At 50.8% G+C, this 21,447-nt stretch overlaps 1 protein-coding gene across 1 annotated transcript in view; it reads left to right on the top strand.

Annotated features, from left to right (window-relative positions):
* The window catches only part of CLCN7 (Cl-/H+ antiporter 7), a 65,246-nt gene that overhangs the window by 13,017 nt on the left and 30,782 nt on the right, over positions 1-21,447 (top strand). Inside the window, exons 2-7 of the mRNA XM_090023859.1 lie at positions 8,839-8,910; positions 13,376-13,447; positions 15,341-15,406; positions 16,592-16,724; positions 18,196-18,305; positions 20,905-20,985. Coding sequence (XP_089879985.1) covers positions 8,839-8,910; positions 13,376-13,447; positions 15,341-15,406; positions 16,592-16,724; positions 18,196-18,305; positions 20,905-20,985 — 534 coding nt within the window. The remainder of the gene's footprint in view (positions 1-8,838; positions 8,911-13,375; positions 13,448-15,340; positions 15,407-16,591; positions 16,725-18,195; positions 18,306-20,904; positions 20,986-21,447) is intronic.

Raw genomic sequence — 21,447 nt, 5'->3', positions numbered from 1 at the left:
GCCCCAACGGGCAAGCCCGGAGCTGGTGCGGGGCCAGGTTACAAGCTGAGTGCAGGGGAAAAGTGGCCCCTTGCCCGCCCTGTGGCCAATGCCCCATGCTGCAACTGGTCGCAGCCCACGTGGGGCTGGCTGCCTGCCTGTGCCTGCTCAGGACAGCCCTGCGCAAGCTGCAAGCAGCAGGGTGAGAGGCCTAATGATACAAAGATGTTGCCAGTGACACGTGGATTTGCCTCTCCCCATTAGTGCCTCTCTAATGCCCTCTCTTGCATTCTAATGCTTCACAACTGGATGAGGTATTATATACACCCCTACTGACTGCCACAAATGCTTTCAAGACCAGGAAACTTCCCAGCCTGGTTTTATGTAATGAGTCTGCCTTGGTACTTGCAAATGGGACTCATAAAAGTAGAGGACAGTTGAGGGCGGGCTTGACTGTTGGCCAAGTCCTTGCTTATGTTGGCTAATATGAGAAGAGCCCAAAATACCTCAGAAACTCCTTTGTTATGCAATGCTGCTGACAGTAATCATCAGTCCTGCTTCTGTGAAAAAAAAGCCTATCCTCCCAGATGAGCACTTCTGCCTCAGAGCACTTACATGGTAGTTACTCTAGCTTGGCCATGTGTGGCTGTGGTAGACTTCCTGAAAGTTGCTTTCTGTAATGACACTGGAATTACCTGCTCCTCTCTTGTGCCTTTCAAGTGGCTCTGAGGTTTCAGATGTAACACAGTCAGAGCCCAAGTGGGCTAAAAGCTTTTGAGCATGATGGCTTGGAATGCGAGACTGAATAAACTAACGTACTCCTCCATCTCTGGCATAGAGAGTACAGCAAAACATGCTACACCCTAGGGCTGTGTGAAACAGCACTGTTTCGACTTCTGTTTTGCCATTTTGATGGGACAGTGCCTTGTTTCAAGTTTTGTTTCATTTTGAAAGCACTGGTCCATTTCATTGAAACAGTTTTGCTGTTTTGACCCTGTTTTGGCCTTGGCTATAATGGGGAAGCTTGAAACAGGCTATAACTTTGTCATTTCTGGTCTGATTTGGATGAAACATGCAAGAATGGTAGCCCCTTGTGAGGGCATGAAGCCTGCCAAGTTTCAAGGAGATAGGTGCAGAGGGTTCAGGGAAACTGCACCTCAAGATCTTGAGAGCAAACCTCATGTCACATGTATGTGTGAAGCCACAGCAGGGTCAAAACTGCAGGCAGGCTAGTCCCTGCTGAGGCCACGAAGCCTGCCAAGTTTCAAGGAGATAAGTGTAGGGGTTTTGGGGAAGCTGTACCTCACGCTGTGGATAAGCAAAACTTGTGACATGGGTGACACTGTGTTTATGTTAAGGCGCAGCAGGGTGACAGCTGCAGGCCTGCTAGCCCCTCCTGAGGCCATGAAGCCTGCTAGCTGTCAAGGGGATCAGTGCAGGGAGAGTCTGGGTTCTGAGGCCCTGCATCTCTAGCTGCTGATCAGCAAAACTTATGACGTGGGTGCTTGTGCAACTGTCTGTCTGTCTTGGGGCAGAAGGGTGTGAAAACTGCAGGTCTGCCAGACCCTGCTGTGGCCACGAAGCCTGCCAGCTGTGAAGGAGGTAGGCACAGGGGGAGTCTAGGTTCTGGGGCCCTGCACCCCTAGCTGCTGACATGCGAAACTCATGCCATGGGTGCTTGTGCAACTGTCTGTCTTGGGGCATTGTGGGGTGGGGGGAAATACTGCGGGCCTGGCTGCTAGGCCCTGCTGCAGCCACAGAGCCTGTCTGCTGTCATGGAGATAGGTGCAGGGGGGTTCTGGGGCCCTGCACCTCTGGCCGCAGGCAGGCAAAACTCATGACACGGATGGGTGACTGTGTGTGTTCAGGTGTGTCCTTCCTGGCACTGGGGCCTCTGCACAACACGGCACTGTGTCGCAGTGAGGCTGCCTCCTCCCTTACAGCCTTGGCCCGGTCCAACACTGTAAACAGCAGCAAGTAAAAATAACCTAGGTGGCTCAGCACCGGTAGCATCAGCAGCATCTAAGGTAGGCAAACAGAACTGTCAGGCCCTTCTTTCCTCTCAAGTAGGAACACCTAGTGTGTGTCTGTTAGGTGCGCCCTCACTGTGCAACTCTGTGTGTGTGCGTGCGTGCGTGCGTGTGTGTGTGTGTGTGTGTGCGCGCCCTTCCTGGCACTGGGCCTCTGCACAACACGGCAGTGTGCCCCACTGAGGTCTCCTCCTCCCCTGCAGCCTCGGTCTGGTCCACTACTGTAAACGGCAGCAGGTAAATAACGTAGGTGACTCAGCAGTCAGCACCAGTAGCACCAGCAGCATCTGACTGAACTGAACTGAAACTGAACGGTCACAGAGCCTTTCTTTTTATAAAGGATTTGACATCAAGAAATAAAGATGTTGTGCTGGATATAAGTTCCTCGTGGTGTGTGATGGCTTATCTTGGGTTTTTATGTTTATTATGAAAAAATATGGAATAGTTAGAGAAATATATCTTAGGAAGCTTTCAGGTTGAAAAAACCCTTTGTTAGGCTGAGGAAGTACCTGCAGTTGGTGCGTCTCCTGGTCCTGAATGGAAGGAATAGTAAAGAAGCCAGGGGTTGGCCTGGCCCGCAATGCAGGCAAGAAAGCCAGTCAGTGAAAATGGAAATGGAGGCATCAGGGGGTGAGGAACAGGTGGGGTGGGGGGTGGAAGGGGGACGTAGCAGCGCAGGTGTGCTTTGATAACAAGGAGTCCTTTTTAAAATACATAGGGGGTAAAAAGAAGGTACCGGGCAACATGGGGCCTCTGCAGGACACACTAGGAAATCTGGTAGTCGCACCAGATGACAGAGCTAATCTCTTTAACAATTTCTTTGCCTCCATTTTTCTAAGCAGGGACCGGGATCCCAGACAGAGCCAGGGGAGGCACAGCCAGGTCCAGGGTCAGTGTTGACCTAGTCAGGGAACTTCTGGTGGGTCTAGATGTATTCAAATCAGCAGGTCCTGATGATCTCCACCCCAGAGTGCTGAGGGGAATTAGCAGGGGTCATTGCAGGACCCCTGGCACGGCTTTATGAGAGCTCATGGTGCTCTGGTGTGGTGCCAGGGGACTGGAAAAGGGCCAATATGGTCCCCATTTTCAAAAAAGGGAAGAAGGAGGACCCAGGAAACTATAGGCCCATTAGTCTTACCTCGGTCCTGGGGAAGCAATTTGAAAAAATTATCCAGGAGCACATCTGTGGGGGAACAGCAGGGGAGATCATGCTTAGGGGCAGCCAACATAGGTTCATTAGAGGCAGGTCCTGTCATACCAACCTGGTGGCCTACGACCAGGTCGCACAAATCCTTGGACAGAGGTGTCACGGTGGGCGTAGTCTTTCTAGACTTTAGGAAGGCCTTCAACACTGTCTCTCACCCCATTCTCATTACAAAATTAGGCAACTGTGGCATCAATGCCTACACAGTCAGATGTGTCACAAATTGACTGGAGGGCCACATCCAGAGAGTGGTAGTGGATGGGTCATTTTCGACCTGGAGGGATGTGGGCAATGGGATTCCCCAGGGCTTGGTCCTCAGGCCTGCACTGTTCAACATCTTCATCAGCAACTTGGGCAAGGGGGTGAAGAGTACCTTGTTCAAATTTGTGGATGACACTAAGATGTGAGGAGAAGTGAGCACGCTGGAGGAGAGGGACAGGCTGCAACTAGATCTAGACAGGTTACAGGGGTGGGCAGATGAGAACAGGATGGGTTTCATCACTGACAAGTGCAAGATATTGCACCTGGGGAGGACGAACCAGCAGCATACCTACAGGCTGGGGAACTCCCTTCTCATCAGCACAAAAGGATCTTGGAGTCATTATCAAATCCAAAATGAACATGGGTTGCCAATGTGCGGACACAGTCAGGAAGGCTAACCGCATCTTGTCATGCATCCACAGATGCGTCATGACCAGGTCCAAGGAGGTGATCCTCCCCCTCTGTGTGACACTGGTCAGGCCAAAGTTGGCATACTGTGTCCAGTTCTGGGCGCTCCACTTCAGGAGGGATGTGGATAGCATCGAGAGGGTTCAGAGGAGGGCCACTCACATGATTCGGGGGCAGCAAGGCAGGTCCTACGAGGGGAGGACATGGGACCTGAACCTGTTCAGCCTCCACAAGAGAAGGCTGAGAGGGGATCTTGTGGTCATCTCTATAAACTACCCAAGGGGGACCAGCAGGCAATGGGAGAGTCTCTGTTCCCCCGAGCACTACCGGGAATAAGAAGGAATAATGGCCATAAGTTGACTGAGAGTAGATTCAGGCTAGACATCAGGAGGCACTACTTCACAGTCAGGGTGGCTGGCATCTGGAACCAACTTCCAAGGGAAGTGCTCGCTTCTACCGTGGGGGTCTTCAAAAGGAGGCTAGATAGACACCTAGCCAGGGTTGTTTGATCCCAGCCTTCTTTCCTGCCCATGGCAGGGGGTCAGACTTGATGATCTGCTCAGGTCCTTTCTGACCCTACCTACTATGAAACTAGGTAAAATTGCAGAGGTACATAGGGAGTCAGATGTCTGGCAGGTCGCAGTGTACCAGAATTCCACTGCCTATATTGAGTCCATGAGTTTTTGTACCTACTACCCAGGAGGCTGATGAAGTAAAGTTCATAGGCCCAGCTCTGAAAAGTGGTTGTAAATTCAAACAAGCAAGTAACCTCATCACCTGAACTCAAGCCAACTTCCTGCAGCTCAAAACACAAAACCTGACAATCTCCAGTACCGCCACAAACTGCGCACCAGAATCCATCAAAGACAACAATACCCAACTACCTGTGGGGACACATTCCCCACCAAAAAACCACCCTGTCTCCAGTCTCTCAGCCCTGATCCTAAAAGGGAATGTACAAACCACTTTTCACAGCTGAGCCTATGAACTTCACTTCTTCAGTCTTGCAGGTACAGAAACTCATAGACTCAATATAGGCAGTAGAATTCTAGCGTGCTGCAACCGGCAACACGTCTGACTCCCCAGGTACCTCTGCACTTTTGGCTGTGCTGCTACTCCTTTGCTCCCCACCCCCCCCAGCCAGGACTGTCTGCATACATGTGTTAGCTGGAGGTTATGGTGCCTCCTACCCACCTTTCATCAGGGAATTGTTGGTCCTGGCGTTTACAGGGCTGCTGTGCTGCCAGAAGTCCCACCAGGCCTCCCTACCGGCAGGGTGCAGTTTTAGTGGTCATGCCCAGGACCTTCTCCATAGCCCCAGCCCATACTTCCAAGTTCATCCTGGCATGGGAGTGAGCTCAGCAGAGACATGTTCTTCCCCTGCTGGCTGGTGATGCAGTGAGTGTCCCCTCCAGCTCTGACAGCGGGGTAGTAACTGGTTTTAAAAAATGAAAAAAGGAAATAGGTGTGGACGGAGTGAGGAGGGTGGCACTTACTCCATCTGTACATGGAACTTGGAGTACCCCAGCAGCGGGAGGTTCACCTTCAGGAACACCAGCTGCTCCACCAAACCATGATCCAAGGAGGTGTGGGGTGGTGTCACTGCGTCCCCAGCGATGCTGAACACTCTCTCGTTCGGAACACTGGTCGGTGGACAGGACAGGTGCTCACGGGCAAATGCGGCCACATCTGGCTGCAGCTTGCCCAGTAGACCAAGGGGTGCATGGCAGTGGCTCCACATCCTCAGCAAGATAGGCAGCCACCGAGGCGTGAGTGCTACCTGCCTGATGGTGGGGGCTGGTGGCTCTGGACCCCACTGTAGAACCCCTGCCCTTAGCCCATATTGGCAGCGCCTGTGGTGGAGGACAAGACTGGCTGGTGGACGGTATACTAGCATGGGACAGTGGATCCCCCTGTTCCATGTCCCCCTGCCTCTGCTGTTCTTCTTCTCTGACTTTCTTTACCAGTGCCTCCATCCACTGATTCAGAGTTTGGCTGCTGCATACAGTGTCCTTCACCCTTGGGTCACACATGGCGGCCAGCACATGGATTGTAGAGGACCGCGAGGGATCAAGCCATTTCCTGATGCCCTCCTTCAGCTGCCTCACCAGTGCCTGCACCTCTGATGACAATGGCTTGCCCCTGCCAGGAACATTGATCCCCTGGAAGCTCTCCATTTGGCTCTGAAGTTCCCTCACTATGGGGATCAGCTGGCTAAGGAAGGCATCAGCAGTGCTGAGGCTCTCGGTGGCTTCGAGAAAGGGCTTGAGGACCACCAAGATCTGGGAGATGGTATCCCACTCAGCTCTGTTCAGGGGGCCGCTGATCCTGATCTCCCTGAGCAAGGCCATCTCATGGATGGCCATCTGTTGCTCCACCAGCCTCTTGAGCATCAGGTATGTGGAGTTCCACTGAGTTTCCACATCCTGCATGATTTTTGTGCTGTGGGATGTTCAGCTTTATTTGTTTATCTGGCAGCATCTTGCCCACCTTGATGCTCTGGTGGAAGTAGCTTCCAACCTTCCTGCTCTTTGAAATTAGCTTGCTGGTGGTACTGGTGCCATCACCAGCAGCCGTGTCAACCTCCAAGGTGTCCCTGACATCAAGGTGCAACTTGTGTGATGCACAGTGGATGCCAACAAAGTTGGCATCACGGACCACCTAGACTATATTAGTCCCATTGTGGCCATGAACCCGTGGCCAGCCCTGCACCAAGTGGTTCATTGTCCCCGTTATCTCTGTTGCAGTGTGGGACTCATCCATCACCTTGGCTTGAAGGAGAGCCCACCAACCACCTTGCTGGGCACACCAGTGCCCTGTGAGGGAGAAGTAGGCATGATCTCCACTCCGGCTGCTCCAGGTGTCCAAGGTGAAGTTTAAGGCCACCTGTGGACCTGTTTTGTGCAGCTCCTCCCTCAAGTACTTCATGCATACCTCATACAGGGATGTCACCATGGTCCTACTGAAGGTGGTGCATGTGGGCACTTGGTATGATGGGGCCACGAGTGTCATGAGCCACCTGAACTCTGGGTGCTCAACTAGGGAGAATGGCTGGCCATCGACAGCAGCATCTCCCCAGTGCTCTGGGTGATCTCACACGCCTTTGGAACATGCCCCCCTTTCTATCCGCCTTTCCCACACTGCTCCAGGGTGGCCTGCCTCTGCTTTGGAGGGATGGGGGCTTTGAAATGAGAGGGGGACTTCCCTTTGGGCACGTTCCCACTGGTGCCAGTTTGAGGAAGAGCAAGGCCAACGGGGTGGGCCTGTGGAGATGCATCAGCATCCGCATGGTGCTCATATGTTTTGTTCCCTTGCTCCAGCTGGTTTTGGATTGGCAGTGCAGGCAGATAGCATACGGGGGATCATCTGCCAGCTCAGAATGATCCCAGACTACACCACCCACTCACTTCTAGGGTGCAGGTGTATCTGTGGATGCTGCTGCACTTTCCTCCTCTTCTTCAGCAGGCAGAGGCACAGCAAGAGGAGGAGCAGAATCAGCTGAGCCGCTTGCCTCCACCTTTACACCAATCTCCTTCGAAGTGCCTTCTGGGGAAGGAGAACTGGCTGTAGGGGAAAACTTGAGGGGTGATGAGCACAAACTCAGCTGATTCCCCCTTCTTCCCCAGAATTTCCCTTGCTAAGACACTGAAATCCAGATCCAGCGCCAGCTTTTCCAGTGCTGAGCACTGGAAGGCTCAGCATGGGAAGTGGAATAGGGGTGGAGTAGGCTGCTGTGCTGGTACTGCTGCTTGTTGCTGTCATGGTGGTAGGTGGGGCGGGTTATGGCTGGTGCACGGAGATGGGATGCAGTCTCAGGCACAGGCAGTGGCAGTGGCACTGCTCCCCTCTTCTTGCTGTTTGTAGCAACCTCATCCCTTTTAGTTGGAGGAAAGAGGCTGTGTCTCAGTTTGGTGGGGGGGGTGGAACTTAGAGCTCTCCCTCTTCCCCCTCTTCCACCCGTCCCTGAAGGCTGGCCAGTGTGGCTACCTGCCTTTCCACCACACTTCATGATGTTTCATGTCTTGTGCAAATAAGAAATGTTAAACAGTAAATATATGGCTTAGTCCCTGCATAAATTCAAAAAAGTGTGGCTGCAAGAGCGTTGGTAGGTGTGTGGTGCAAATACGAAATGTATAAAGCAAATAGAAGTATGGCTTTGTCCCTATATAAATTCTTTAATGTATGCTGCATAGCTTTAAATGTATAGAAATAAAATATAAATCTATTTTGCTTCCTATATAAATTAAATCCTACAGTAATCCTATCTAATATAATTATAGAATTCAAAAGAATGAATCAATGATTATAATAAAAGAGCCTCAAAGAAAAAAGGTATTCTGAATCTGAAATCCCTCTTGCTAGCAAGTAGGGAATCCTTTAGTAGATCAGTGCTGCTAGCCATAGTTGTCTGATGCTGAGCTGCTGGAACGTACAGCTCACTAACTGACACCAAGGCAGAAAGCAGGGCAGTTCAAACAACGCTGCCTTTTATGCAGGTTTTCCATCCCTACCCCAGAGCACTGGGATTGGAAGGGACCTTAGGGAAGGAATACTATCATTGGCCAGCTACACAGTCAATAATGAGAGCACTCCTTCCCCCTCTCCCCCTCCTCCTCCCTCTCCTTACTTTAGTTTCTCTTTCCCTAGTGCAGGTAAGCCCAGCTTGAGCTTCAAAACTCAAAATGTTTTGACTACTTCACAGTTAAGGTGGCTAGGATCTGGAACCAACTTCCAAGGGAAGTGGTGCTGGCTCCTACCCTGGGGGTCTTTAAGAAGAGGCTTGATGCCTACCTAGCTGGGATCATTGCCTTGCTTTCCTTACTTCAGGATTCCACAGTAGGAAGGGGAGGTGTAGGGCAGGGGAAGGTGGGGTTAGTAGTTATTCCCTGTCTGGTACAGGGCTTGCTGACCTGTGGAATATTCATGCATTGAACTAATTTTCCATTTTCTTCTCAGTTCACCCACTCCTCTTTCTTACGCATTGGGCAGCTGAGCAATATCGATCTTCATGATGATGCACATGAGCTGGTGAGTGGCACACAAGAAAATGAGCAGTTATTGTGAGAGCAACCCACAATTGTCCAGGAGACTATAGGTGGTTGCCTTCATGTGGGAGGTGGCTCCCTTCCCAAAGCAGTATTATGGCCCTATTGGAAATCCAGCAGTTAGTGCAGGGTGTAGTTCTTCTCTTTGCAATCCTGTCTTGTTACTTTTGATCTTATCTTCCTGTTCCCAATTCCCCCCACTCCTCCCTACACACATGCACACCCTGCTCCTGCCTAGAAATTGCCATGTGGGAGCTCCTGCCAGAGGAGATGTCTCTAGGAAAATTTGGGGCCTATCTGATAATGATGTTTTGGAGAAATTAGCTTTAAAAAATGACAGACTTCTGTGTGTGTCAAAAAAAATAAAAACCATCTCCTTCTTCCCAGCCCACATGTTACCCAGAGCATGGGTCTGGGATCTGTCCCATGTGTTTACTGCTGAGGCTGGCAGTGGTACTGGGATCTGTGGGCCCATGTCAGGGGCAAGAGGGGAACAGCTGCCAGTTGCCATTTTGGGTCCAGTGTCTGCTATTCTGTGGCTTGTAGCCACTTCAGTGCACCATATATGCTATGAGCCAGGATGCTGGCTGCCTGTTGAGTGCTAGCTAGCTCACTGAGGACTTGTTACACAGAGTGTGATTTCTGTTCCACTGGGGTGTCGCTGTAGTCTGGACTGACAGAAGTTTGGAATGAAAAGGTGAAATTTCCCTTTGCTTCACCTCACTGCAGAGTGGAGGGGCTAGAGCAGGGGTGGACAATTACTTTGGGTGGAGGGCTGCTTACCCAGTTTTGGCAGGCTGTCGAGGGCCAGCCCTTCCCCTTGATAGCACTGGTGGGGTCCAGAGCAGGGTGCAGGCTGGCCAGGGTCTGTGGAGCCGGGCTGGGCTGCACCAGCAGGGAGAGGGGGGACCTGGCCCAGCTTCACAGAGCCCCTGATGGCCAGGACCCTGTACTCGTGCTGCCCTGCTCTGGGCCCCGCTGGTGCTGGCCCTGGGACACTGGTGCAGGGCCTGTGCTCCTGCACCCACTCATTCCCAGTGCCTATCCAGCCCCATGGTACAGGTTGGGGGGCAGTGCACAGTACTGACCCCCTGCTTGCCGGCAGGGAACGAGCTGGTGCTAAGCATGGGGAAAAGTGACCCCTCGCCCATCCCATGGCCCGTGCTCTGTGCTGCTGCTGCTTGCAGCCCGTGTGGGGCTGTCTGGAGCAGGCAGAGGCAGCCCCGCACAGGCTGCAAGCGGCTACAGCGCAAGACAGGTGAGGGGCTGCTTTTCCCCGCACTCAGCACCAGCTTATAACTCGGCTCTGGTGCCAGGCTGGGCCCCGTGCCGGCTCTGGGCTCTCCCGTCGGGGCTGTGCGCAGCAGCAGGAGCTGTGACCCCCCCCCCCTTGCTGTGTCAGGCAAGCTTGCTGCTGCCCGCCTGGAGCTTACGCATTGGGGCAGTGGCCACAAGGCAGGTGAGGGTCCACTTCCCCTGCTTGCGCTCAGCTTTTGCCTGGGCCATGTTTCCCCGGGCTCCTTCCCTGCCTGGGGCCTCCCCTGCCCTTCCCCCCCCGCCCCTTCCCCTTTACCTGTGGTTCCAGCGTGGGGCAGCCATGTGGTCCCAGGCCAGAAGCCCCAGGTGGGGCTTCTGGATGGGGGGTAGGTCTGGGCGGGCCCTGCTGTTGTGGGAGCCTGCTGGGTTTCCCCTGGGTCCTACTGCCCTTGGTTACTGTCATTTTTTTTCAGGACCCAAGGACAGATAGATATTAATTTTCTAAATTTTTTAGGGGCCCCATGGGCTGGATAGAATGGCCTCGTGGGCTGCGGGCCATATTTTGCCAACCCCTGGGCTAGAGGCCAGTGCTAAGTCAGCACAGGAGCTGGAGGTAAAAGTGCAGCACAGGAAGCATAGTCACAAACAGGGTAAACTTGGCTAGCTCAGCAATGCTAGTAGCAAGGAAAATTAACTAGAACTTTGGGTACCTGGGCAGTTAGTCTGTCTTGAAGCCCATGTCCCCACCACTTCTGTCCTGAGAGAGCTTAGCCACAGTGCTCCATGCTCCAGCGCAGGCTTTCCCATGCTCTGCCCCTCTAGGGAGAGGAAGCAGAGAGCAAGGGTTGCATTTACCTCCTATGGCTTTTCCTCCTTTGGGGCAGTGTTACATGTTCTCTTTCCATGCTAGCCTGGGATTTGCAGGACCAAGAAAAGCCAGCAGGATGTTTGTTAATAGACTTGGTAATTCCTCTCTCTACCAAATGAATGCTTGCTGTCTTTGCGAGGTCATTTGGCACCATCCTTACTTGATAGGTGTACCACAAAATAGCCCTGTGCCCTCCCAGCATGCCACTCTGACCCCTTTCTCCTGCTCTGTCTTCTATTCTGCTTTCTGCTCTATCTGCTGCTCTGCTTTCTGTTCCCTGCTCCATCTCCCATTGTGCTGCCTCCTCAGTCTGTTGTATATCACTTGTGGTATGTGTGTTTCAAGTTGGCCACCCCAAGGTAGGTCAGATGGTATGTGCTAGAGAGTCATCTGTCTGCTCCCTGCTTCTGCAGAAGGAAAATGTTCTTGGACTCCATGACCCAGGTAGAAAACTTGACTATTCTTTTGAAGACCTTTTGTTTGGCTGGGACTTTTCTGCAGCACTATAGGACATGCTCCCAGAGAGTACGTTGAGCCTGTTTGAGATGGTCTTAGTTTTTGTGTCTATGCCCCAACTCCTGCATTGTGTAGCTGCTCCTACCCCAGCTCCTGGAGTCATGTGAATACATCAGATTCTGCTTGCAGTTAGTCATTGTTTTTGTTTCTAGCCCTCTCATTTGCTGATAAAAGGCTGAAAATGTAGCCTTCTTCCTTGGCGCATGAACACCAGAAGGCAAATGGAGACTCCTAAATCTAGTAACCTTTCTTGCCAGGAATTTTAAACTGTTTCTGGGAGGAGAGTCCTGTCTCCTGACTTAATCTTGGGAGTTGGCAATAGTGTGGATCACAAGGCAGATCCTAGTGGGGTGTGGACCTGGCAGAACAGCTTCCATGGGTGAATTCTTTTCTCCAGCTCTTCATAGACTGCCAGACTCATGCAGAGTCTTGTTCCTGGGGTGGTAACCAATCCCATGGAAGTAGCTATATGTGTTGTATGGGTAACCTGTAAGGGGCTGTGCCAGAATCCATGGAAGCAGATTCTGTCCTTTCCTCCCTCAGCTAAATGGATCACCCCTATTCCTTGTCCCTCTGCACTGTAATTAGGAGCCAGCTTCATTCTGTGGCTCAGGGCCTGGGAATATGATTACACTGAGCCAAGCATTGCTGGAGTGCTGCCTCCAACCTTTGCTTGCTGCTTAAGTACCTCAGAATAAGGTCACAGTCACTGATCCATAAATGGATTGTCATCACAAAGGGTTGCATTATTCCTGAGAAAAGACCCCCCTCCCTTCCCCCCAGATCCAGGTCATCTAGCTGCAGGCTCTAGCTCACACAAGCATCAGTTCATGGGAATGTGCAGTCAGGATAATGCTGTGCTCTCACCTCCTGCTTAACAAGGCAGTGCATTTGCAGATCTGAACATGCCTCCACAATCAGCATTTTTCTAGCCCCAGCCTGTGACATTTAGGTAGGCAAAGGCAGCCTTATGCAAAGGAGGGAAGCTTTTCCTGGCTACATTATATACAGAATGAAGCTCTGGACTGGTGACATTTGTTACATGTTAAAGCTCTCCCAGCTGCTTCTTGTATTGGTAGGTCTCCTTATATTACTGTCCTGCTACTAGTGAGCATGGGGGTTTTACTGTTGTTTCTCTTCTGATTTAATGGGTGTCTCAGAACAGGGGTTTGTGCAGGAGGTGGAGGGTCCCCTTCTGTTTGATGTACAGTGATCAACAAAAGCTTGCAGTTGCATAGACTTGTCATATGGGTTGTGTCTGACTGCAGCAGAGAAAACATTCTTCCAGTTTACATGGAGAGAAAGGTCTTGGTGCCCTCACTGTTTTGCTGCTCCTGCCTCCTCTTGATTTCTGCTGGAAATCCAACTGGACTAGGTCATTTCCAGAGTATGTTCTTTGTATCCTTTCCAGGAGCCTATATCTGCTCAGGGAATTATTGTGGTTTGATCCTGTCTAGAGCCAATTGAGGCAATAGCTGTAGAGAGGCTGCTTCAAATATCATCCAGGCTGCCAATTTGAGATTAGTCTCTAGTCATAGTTTTCAGCTTAAAATACCAGCCAGCTGACACCTCCCTGAACGACCATTTAGAAAAGCTACCCTACTACAGGTGACAGCTAAAGTTGAGGAGAAGAGGCCACGTTTTAATATTGTGATCCAAATGCATGTCTGGGGAATAACAGCTTTAAGCAAAAGCTGAGGGCAGTCTGACCAGCCTAGTGATCATTGGCAGCCAGAGAAGAGGAGCTATATCTGCTTTATGGGAACTGTGTCCTGGTCAATCTAATGTGCACTCCTTTGTCTTCTAGGAAACAGAGGTCTCTCACCAGTTTCCCAATGAGATTCCTCACAACGAGAAACTCCTCTCTCTTAAATATGAGGTGAGCATTCAGTTCAGCTTAACTATGTTACCTGTCACTTAAACACCTTAGTCATCTGAAAGCTGTTGGTGTCCAGGCCATAGAATCATAGGGCTGGAAGGGACCCCGAAGGATCATCGGGTCCAACCCCCTGCATGAGCAGGAAAGACATCTGGGGTCAGGTGACCATCCAGTCTTCTCTTGAAGACCTCTAGGGTAGAGGATTGCACCACCTCTGGGGGGAGATTGCTCCATAGTCTGGACACCCTACTTGTAAAGAAGCTTTTTCTAATGTTCAGCCTGAAACTGTCTTCTAGGAGTTTGTGGCTGTTGTTTCTAGATTTCCCCCAGGGTGCCTTGGCGAACAGTTGTTTGCCATGTCTTTGCCATGAGTGCGCAAGGGGAGCTGGGGAGAGCAGGAGGTGATTTGGTGGGGGATTACAAGATGTTGGGATGGAAAACTCAACATGGGGATTGTCCTCATGGTGTGGAGGTAGGAAGTCCTTACAGCAATGGTCTCCAACAGTTTTATGGTGACTATCACCTTTTAGTATTAAAGGGCACCCCAGGACCTAGTGCACCCCTCACCCCTCCCTCTTCTCCCCCAGTCTGCAGAGCGTCCCAGACCTGGTTGGGCCGGGTCAGGGTCCAATCCCAGTTATGTGCTGTGGCTGTACTGAGCCGTGCCTGCCCAGTGGCCAGATGAAGGTGGTGTTGGGCCCTGGCCCAGCCAGATCTGGGATTCTCCATGGCCTAGGGGTGTGTGGGGAGGGAGGGGCTCCTGCTGCTGTGTGCAGCTTGGTGGAGGCCCTGAGGGCCTGTGCCCCCCCACCTATGCTCTGGAGGCCTCAGGGGCCCATTCCTCCCACCTATACTCAGGGAGGAGGCTGCTGCTGCTGAGGGTTGCCTGCTGTGTCTGGAGCACAAGTCAGGGGGCACAGACCCCCAAGGCCTCCTCAGGGCTGTGCCCAGTGGTGGGAGGCCCCCCACCCCCACACATACCTGGGCCGTGGAGAGTCCCAAACCTGGCCGAGCTGGGGCCCAGTGTCACGTTCATTTAGCTGCTGGGTGGCTGTGGCTCAGCGCAGTGGCAGCACAGATGTGGAATCAGGAACCGGCCTGGCCGAGTCTGGGAAGATCTGGTCGTCCAGGGGTGCGTGGCAAAGGTGGGGAGCTCCCGCTGCTGGATGCAGCCTGATGGAGGCCCCAGGGACCTGTGCCCCACCCCTCTACCACCTGTGCTCAGGATGAGGCAGCTATGCAGGCTGCCTACTGTGCCTAGAGCATAGGTGGGGGAGGGGAATGGATCCCCACGGCCTCTTTCAGCCTGCGTCCAGAAGCAGGAGCCTCCCCTGCATGTGCCCCTGGACAACCAGATCTTTCCAGACCTGGCTGGGCTGGGGCCACCCCCACATGAGTCTCTGCTGCTGAGCTGAGCTGTGCCTGGCCAGGCTCCAATCCTCCCACCACTCAGCTGGTCTGGGGCCCCACTTGCCTTCCCGTGCTTCTGGCTGGGCTGCATGGTCAGTCACTCACCGTGCGGCCTTGATCTGGCTCCCACCCCCACAGACTGACCTGCTGGAGGTGAAGGCAGCAGGTGTGTGCATGCATGTGTGCCCGGCTGTCCCACCAGCCCAGGATTGGCCCAAAGAGGCTCTGGGATCTATCTATCTGTCAGGATCCCCGGGTTGGTGACCACTGCCTTACAGGGTAGCGAGATGCCTGTTTCCAAAGTAATCAGTGAGATTCTAAAGGGCAAGAGGTGGAGAAGTGGAGTTAGACCATAATATTGATAGGGGTATGTGGCACAGTCAGGATGAGGTATGTTGTGTTGGGGAGGGTGGAGCAGAGCTGAAGGCTCCCTTTTCTTCCACATGTTGGCTAATAACCACCTCTCTGTTCTCCTGAATCTAGAGCCTGGATTATGACAACAGTGAAAATCAGTTGTTTTTGGAAGAGGAAAGGAGAATAAACCATGCGGTGAGCATGCCAGAACCCTAGTTCTGAGTAAACCGTGTGTGCACAGTCCTGGACTGAGGATCTGATCCCACCTCTCACAATGCAATCTGGTCAAATGCCACTGCAGGATAGGGAGAGAGAAACAATTTCTCAAGAGCTTAACCAGCTGCTTATGAAAACAAATTACCAACTGAACCCACATGCAGGTTAACCTCTGTGTGGTGCTACCATTGGACAGAAGTTTGTTCCTCAGCTGTCTGTTACTGAAGTGCGCACACAAACAAATGACAACCCCCTCAAGGAGGGGCAGCAGCAAGCTGCCCCAGTGAACCTAAGCATAGAAGGGGGTATTTACACAAAACTAATTAAAAACCCAAACTTCCAAAGTGATGACACTAAACTCTGTTCATTGTCTGAAGAAGCTGCTGTAAGTCATCACAAAAACACAACACCTTTTTAAAAAAAGGGAGGGAAGGTCAGGAAAAAGGCCTCTTGCAACTAAACATCTCCAGAGCTTATTGGGGCCAAAGCAAGTGTTATCTGGATATGATCCCAAACCCAGGAGAGATCAGTAGGAAGAACCATGTGTCATGGCAGGGGATATGTTGGCAGGAAACAAGGAGGGGAATTGTAAATAGCCAGCTGGAGGGGAAAATGCCTAGATTCTCTAAGTACATCAGACATAGCTTGTGTGAGAAGCTGGTAGGCCTACTGCAGCACCCAGGAGTAAAGGGGGAAACTTCAGAGAGTGAGGGTGCTGCAAAAGGCACAAGAATGTCTTTGTGCCTGTACCACAGACTGTGGAGGTTCCATTCCAAACAGAATGTGATATGGGCACATACTGGCAAGTTAGGCCTTAGTCCTTGCACCCACAAGTAACTCTGTGCAGGCAGTGCAATAGAAAATACTTTTCATGGGATGCCTGACTCTTAATTCCTTGGTTGTTAGAAATGGAAACAAAATGCTTAAATGTGTTAGTAGTGGAATAGGAAACAGCATGCTGTTATGTGAATCAGAAGTACATCCTCCGCTAAAGGAAGCTTCCTCTATGGGCAAGCCATTTCTGTGGGAATACCACTGAGTGTATGTGTGAAGTCCCCAGCTCTGGGGGATTTCTAACATGTCCTGCCCACAGTGAATATTTGGATGGTTAGGGGTACTCTCTCATGAGCATTTCAAGGACTAGGAGTCTGATGTCTCTTGCAGGCATTTCAAACAGTGGAGATCAAACGCTGGGTCATCTGTGCCATGATTGGGATTCTCACCGGCCTTGTCGCCTGTTTCATCGATATTGTGGTGGAGAAGCTGGCTGGGCTGAAGTACAAAGTGGTGAAAGACAGTATCCTTCTGGCTCCTGCCAGGTGTGCTTTGCCTGTGGACTCGGAGAGTGAGTGGTACTGGGGCAGCTATGGAGGGGGCAGGGCAGGGATCTTCATGAGAAGGAGTGAGGGGCTGGGAGAGCAGCCAAAGCAGTTGAGAAAGTGAAATAGTTGGTGGCTCTGCAGCAACCATAGGTAAAGCTTAAAATAAAGCACCTCTACCATAAGGCACGCATCTCTGGTGAGATCTGAGAATGCACTTTGCCACTCTTAAGTACTCTGGGAAGGAAGTTTCCTTCCAGTGGCCTTACTGCGTGGAGCATGGCCTCCATCTGGTAGCAGCTCCTGGTCCTGTTAACTCTTGTGATGTCTGACCTTGTGTTATAGGGCTGATGGGCCCAAGAGAGCAATGGGAAATTGACCTGAAAGCTGAAGGCCAGTGTTGGAGCAAGGGAAGTTCAAATTTATTAGTGTCCTCCTCAGACCTGCCAGTCTACCTGTTTTTGGCATGTTCAGATGCTCTGTATCAAAAACCCTGTTGTGGCTGTTGGGTGCTAAAGTGATTTGTGCACAGAGTATGGTTCAGTTCTGTATGGTGACTGTCAAGACTGTGGCCCTGTGCCCTGCAGACCAGCCCCCCTGTGCATGAGCTGGAGTTGTGGCAAGACTTGCTGAAATATACTTCTGCCTGGAGCTGGAACTCTTTGGACTTCCAAATACAGGGGTTTTTTTGCTTTTAATGAAAAACTGTCAGTTATTTTCTGTCCCTTCTCTCTGGGTCAAAGAGGAGTGGGCCTGTAGAGTTTAGCTCAACTCCAGGTTGGAGAGAGAGGCAAGGGTCTAACTTAACTCTTGTACCTTCAGTTGAGTTGTTTAATCTCAGTTACCAATGCCTGCACACACCCCACTGCCTGTGCTGGCTGCTTGGATCTCATACTCCTTGGACAGGAGATGCCCCTTTGCTACATCTGCTCAGCATGGGGCACCCTGTCTTGGCTGGTGCCTCTAGGTCAGGGGTGGGTAAAATATGGCCCATGGGCCAGATTCAGCCTACCAACTAATTGGATCCAGTACATGGGGGTGGTGTCTGCCAATTGATTGGATCCAGCCAATGGCTGCTCCCTTAGCGTTCTGCATGGGGCCCAGCCCCACCCAGGGCAGCCAACACCTAGCCCTGGCCAAAGTGGTCGTTCTGCTTTGATGTGAAATTAAAGTCTTAACATTTTCTATTGCAACAATTTAACATCTGAACCATAAGAGATGTTATATGCTGTTCAGTTGGGGGAGAGGCCCCCAGACAAGGAGGGACTGATGTTAGGCGCTAGTGAAAGTAACACAGAACTCACCAGCTGAGTTGCCTGCTCACTCGATTAAACCTTGTAAGAACATATTTCCTGCAGTGTGGAAGTCCTTTAACGCTTTGCCTGTTGCCTGCCACTTCCTGAGCAATACATTTAAATGTGACAGAACTTCCTTAATTGACCCTCCCAGATATTGACAAGTTCACTGAGAAGGGGGGGCTGTCTTTTTCCCTGTTACTGTGGGCAACACTGAACTCCAGCGTGGTGATGGTTGGCTCCATCATTGTTGCTTTCATAGAGGTAAGAGTTCAAAACTTCCTGCACGTAGGTGGCTCTTTGTGTTCCCTGTGTGCTGTCTCTGCGGTTGAATGTGCAGATTCACCAGGTTTGATGTCCTGTTCCAAATTCTGCTCAAGAAATAAGAAGTCACCATTTCCTGTGATGCTGTTGTCAGCTCTGGCACTTCCCTGTCTTCTCTGTTCTGCTTATCCTGCTGGAGCATGAAACATTACAAAATAACTTGGCCTGAAAAGCGTTTCAACCTGAACAGCTGAATAGAATTACAAGTCTTCCTGTAACTGATGCAGAACTATCTTGACTATGGAATTGCCAGTTGATGAAATTTCTTTGAGGGATTATTATACTGATTTGAGGAGCTGGTGTATTTTCATAGGAAAATATGTGAAGATGATGGATATTGATTTATTTCTGCTCTTTCTGCTCCCGGTTCCTCTGTGGCTGAGCACATCGCAGTACTGGCTCAGGGTTGTGACACAGGGTTTTCTCATTAAGTAATGCTTAGATGACAGTATTAAAGTAGGACGATGCTGTTTTCCAGCTCAGCCCTAACTTTGCTAACTGCACACAGCCATTAATGGTAGCTGCTGAGACTTTGGGTAGGAGGAATCTAGCAGATGTTGGAAGCATGTGTAGCCAGGTGTCTTGGAGGAGGCTCTGCAGAGCAGCAACAGTAATAGGGACTCTGAATCTAATCCTGAATTGATATAAATAAGTGCTGTTCCATTGACTTCTTAAACCTGTGCTCATTTATACTTGCTCTGGACTCTCACTGCACTTCTAAATTCCCTATATACTTCAGCATTCAAGCAAAACTAAGGAAGTTATTCTCCCGTTCTACTTGGCATTGGTGAGGCTGCAGCTGGAGTACTGCATCCAGTGCTGGGTGCCACTTCAAGAAGGATGTGGAGAAGCTTGAGAGAGTCCAGAGAAGAGTCACTCTTATGACTTGAGGCCTGAAGAGCAAGCCATATGAGGAAAGGCTAACAGATATGGGACTGTTTAGCCTAGAAAAGAGAAGACTTCATGGGGATTTGGTGGCAGCTTACAAATATATCGGGGAGAGTATCAGGGGCCAGGTGGACAACTATTCACCAAAGCGCCCCAGGGGAAAACCAGAAGCGCAATGGTCATACACTCCTAGAAGAAAGTTCCAGACTGGATATAAGGAAAAATTTATTTATGGTTTATGTGACCAGGCTCTAGAATAGACTTCAGTCAGGGGGTGGTACAAGGTACCTACCCTGGAGATCTTCAAAAAGAGACTGGATGCACACCTTACTGAGGTTATTTGACCACAGCAGTCTTTGCTGCCTAAAGCACGGGGGCTGGATTCAATGATCTCACAAGTTTCCTTCCAGCCCTAAACTTCAGTGAATCTGTGAAAACCTTAGGTAGAAAAAATGCTGTTGAGATAAATGGAAGACAGCAAAAGTCAGGGGTTTTCACTGAGCATGCATTATTGCTTTACCAAGGTAACAAATTGACCAGTAACAAGGCAAATGAGTAGAGTCTCAAAAGTTTTTTATCAGGTTGGTGATACATTAACCAAGCTGGATGGGACCATGCTTTGCTCTGCATTTGCTTTGCTTTGTGAGGAGGTTTAAGAAATACCCTGTTCCTTCTAAAGAGGGAGGCATCTCTTCCCATTGCAGTAGCCTTCTGGAGAGGCAGAATGCTTCACACATGGTCCTCTTCCTAGGATTTCTTGAGTGTATATTAACAACACTTACAGAAGCAATACTTTGCTCACTAGGGTCCCCCTGCTTAACCTGTGGCAGACTGTGTTGTGTCAGAGTTGACTGTAGTTTTTGCTATGAGGTTAGACAGTGGATTTGTATAGGATGGTTTGTATAGTTATGATCCTGCCTCAGGCAGGGAGTTGGATTAGATTCATGGAGGTCCTTTCCAGCCCTACTTCTCTATGAATCTGTGGTCCGAGTGCTGTATGCTTGTATCAGCGCCCATTCTGCTGTTTGCACATCCTTCTCAAGAGTGGCCTGAGTGAAAAGTGGTGGTATAGTTCTTAATGACCAATAGTCAATACCCAATTAAGGAACTCCCACACATTACAAGCATCGAGCAGCAGTTGAGTCTAGCAAAGCCTTTTCTCTGTTAAGCATCACTGTCCTCTAAAGCACAGAACTCTTCCTGTGCTGTAGAGGGAGACAATGGAAATGGTAACCTACAGTGCTGCCCCTATTCCACTCCTCAGCCAGGGGGTCTGTACTGTCTCTGGGGTTAGCTTGGAAGAATGGCTTCTGGGAGAGAGCCTAGCTTCTTGGCATCTTTCCCAAAAAGGAATAGTCATGCATCCGTTATGGACCAAGCCAGCTCAGCCTACTCAGTTTGTAGCCTGTTTGCTTTCAGGCTAGGGAATGTAGTTCTGCCTGAGGTCAATTAAGATGTTGCTTTTAAAGCTGCTGTGGAGATGGCACCAGAATCTTTCCACAGAACAGTCCTGTGACTGCAAGTTTGCCTCGAAGAAAAGAACTGCCCGCTGCCCAGGGCCTATCCTAGGTCCAGCAGAAGGGGTTATGGGAGCAGGATTCCTTGGAGGGAAGGGCATGGTGAATGCTGATGCTCTTCCTTTTGCTTGCAGCCTGTAGCAGCTGGCAGTGGGATTCCCCAGATCAAGTGTTACCTTAATGGTGTGAAGATTCCCCATGTTGTCCGGCTCAAGGTAAAACGCGGCAGGAGATTGGGGTTTGGCTTAGGGACAAGAGTACTCCTGCACTTCCCCAGTCCAGCCTGAATTAGGGAATCTCCCTGTCCGTGTGTGTGTGGGGGGGCGGGTAAGTGCAGATGGTTATTTGGGTGGGCCTTTCTGGCATCCTCCACAGCAGCCCTTCTACTCTTGTGCTGGTGTCCCAGGGCTGCTAGGCACTATTCACCCATCCTTATGCTTGTCATGGTCTGAGTACATTCATGGGACAGCTCTGCTAGAATAGCCCTGGACTCTTTCTTTTTTAACACATACAAGCAGCGGTAGCTGTTGAGTCCTCAGGTTCCAGCAGTTGCATTATATCCCCTGCATTTTGAGTGACCCTGGGGACCATTTTACCTCCAGGTGCATCTGCTGTAATTGCATCTTTTTTAATCAGAGTTCTGTGGGCCATCTGATAAATTGTGTGCCTCTTTATCC

Source organism: Crocodylus siamensis, chromosome 12 (genome assembly GCF_052110815.1).
Source record: "Crocodylus siamensis isolate JL-2025a chromosome 12, ASM5211081v1, whole genome shotgun sequence".
In the NCBI taxonomy this organism is placed as follows: Eukaryota; Metazoa; Chordata; order Crocodylia; family Crocodylidae; genus Crocodylus; species Crocodylus siamensis.
This window is presented reverse-complemented; position numbering and strand designations above follow the sequence as displayed.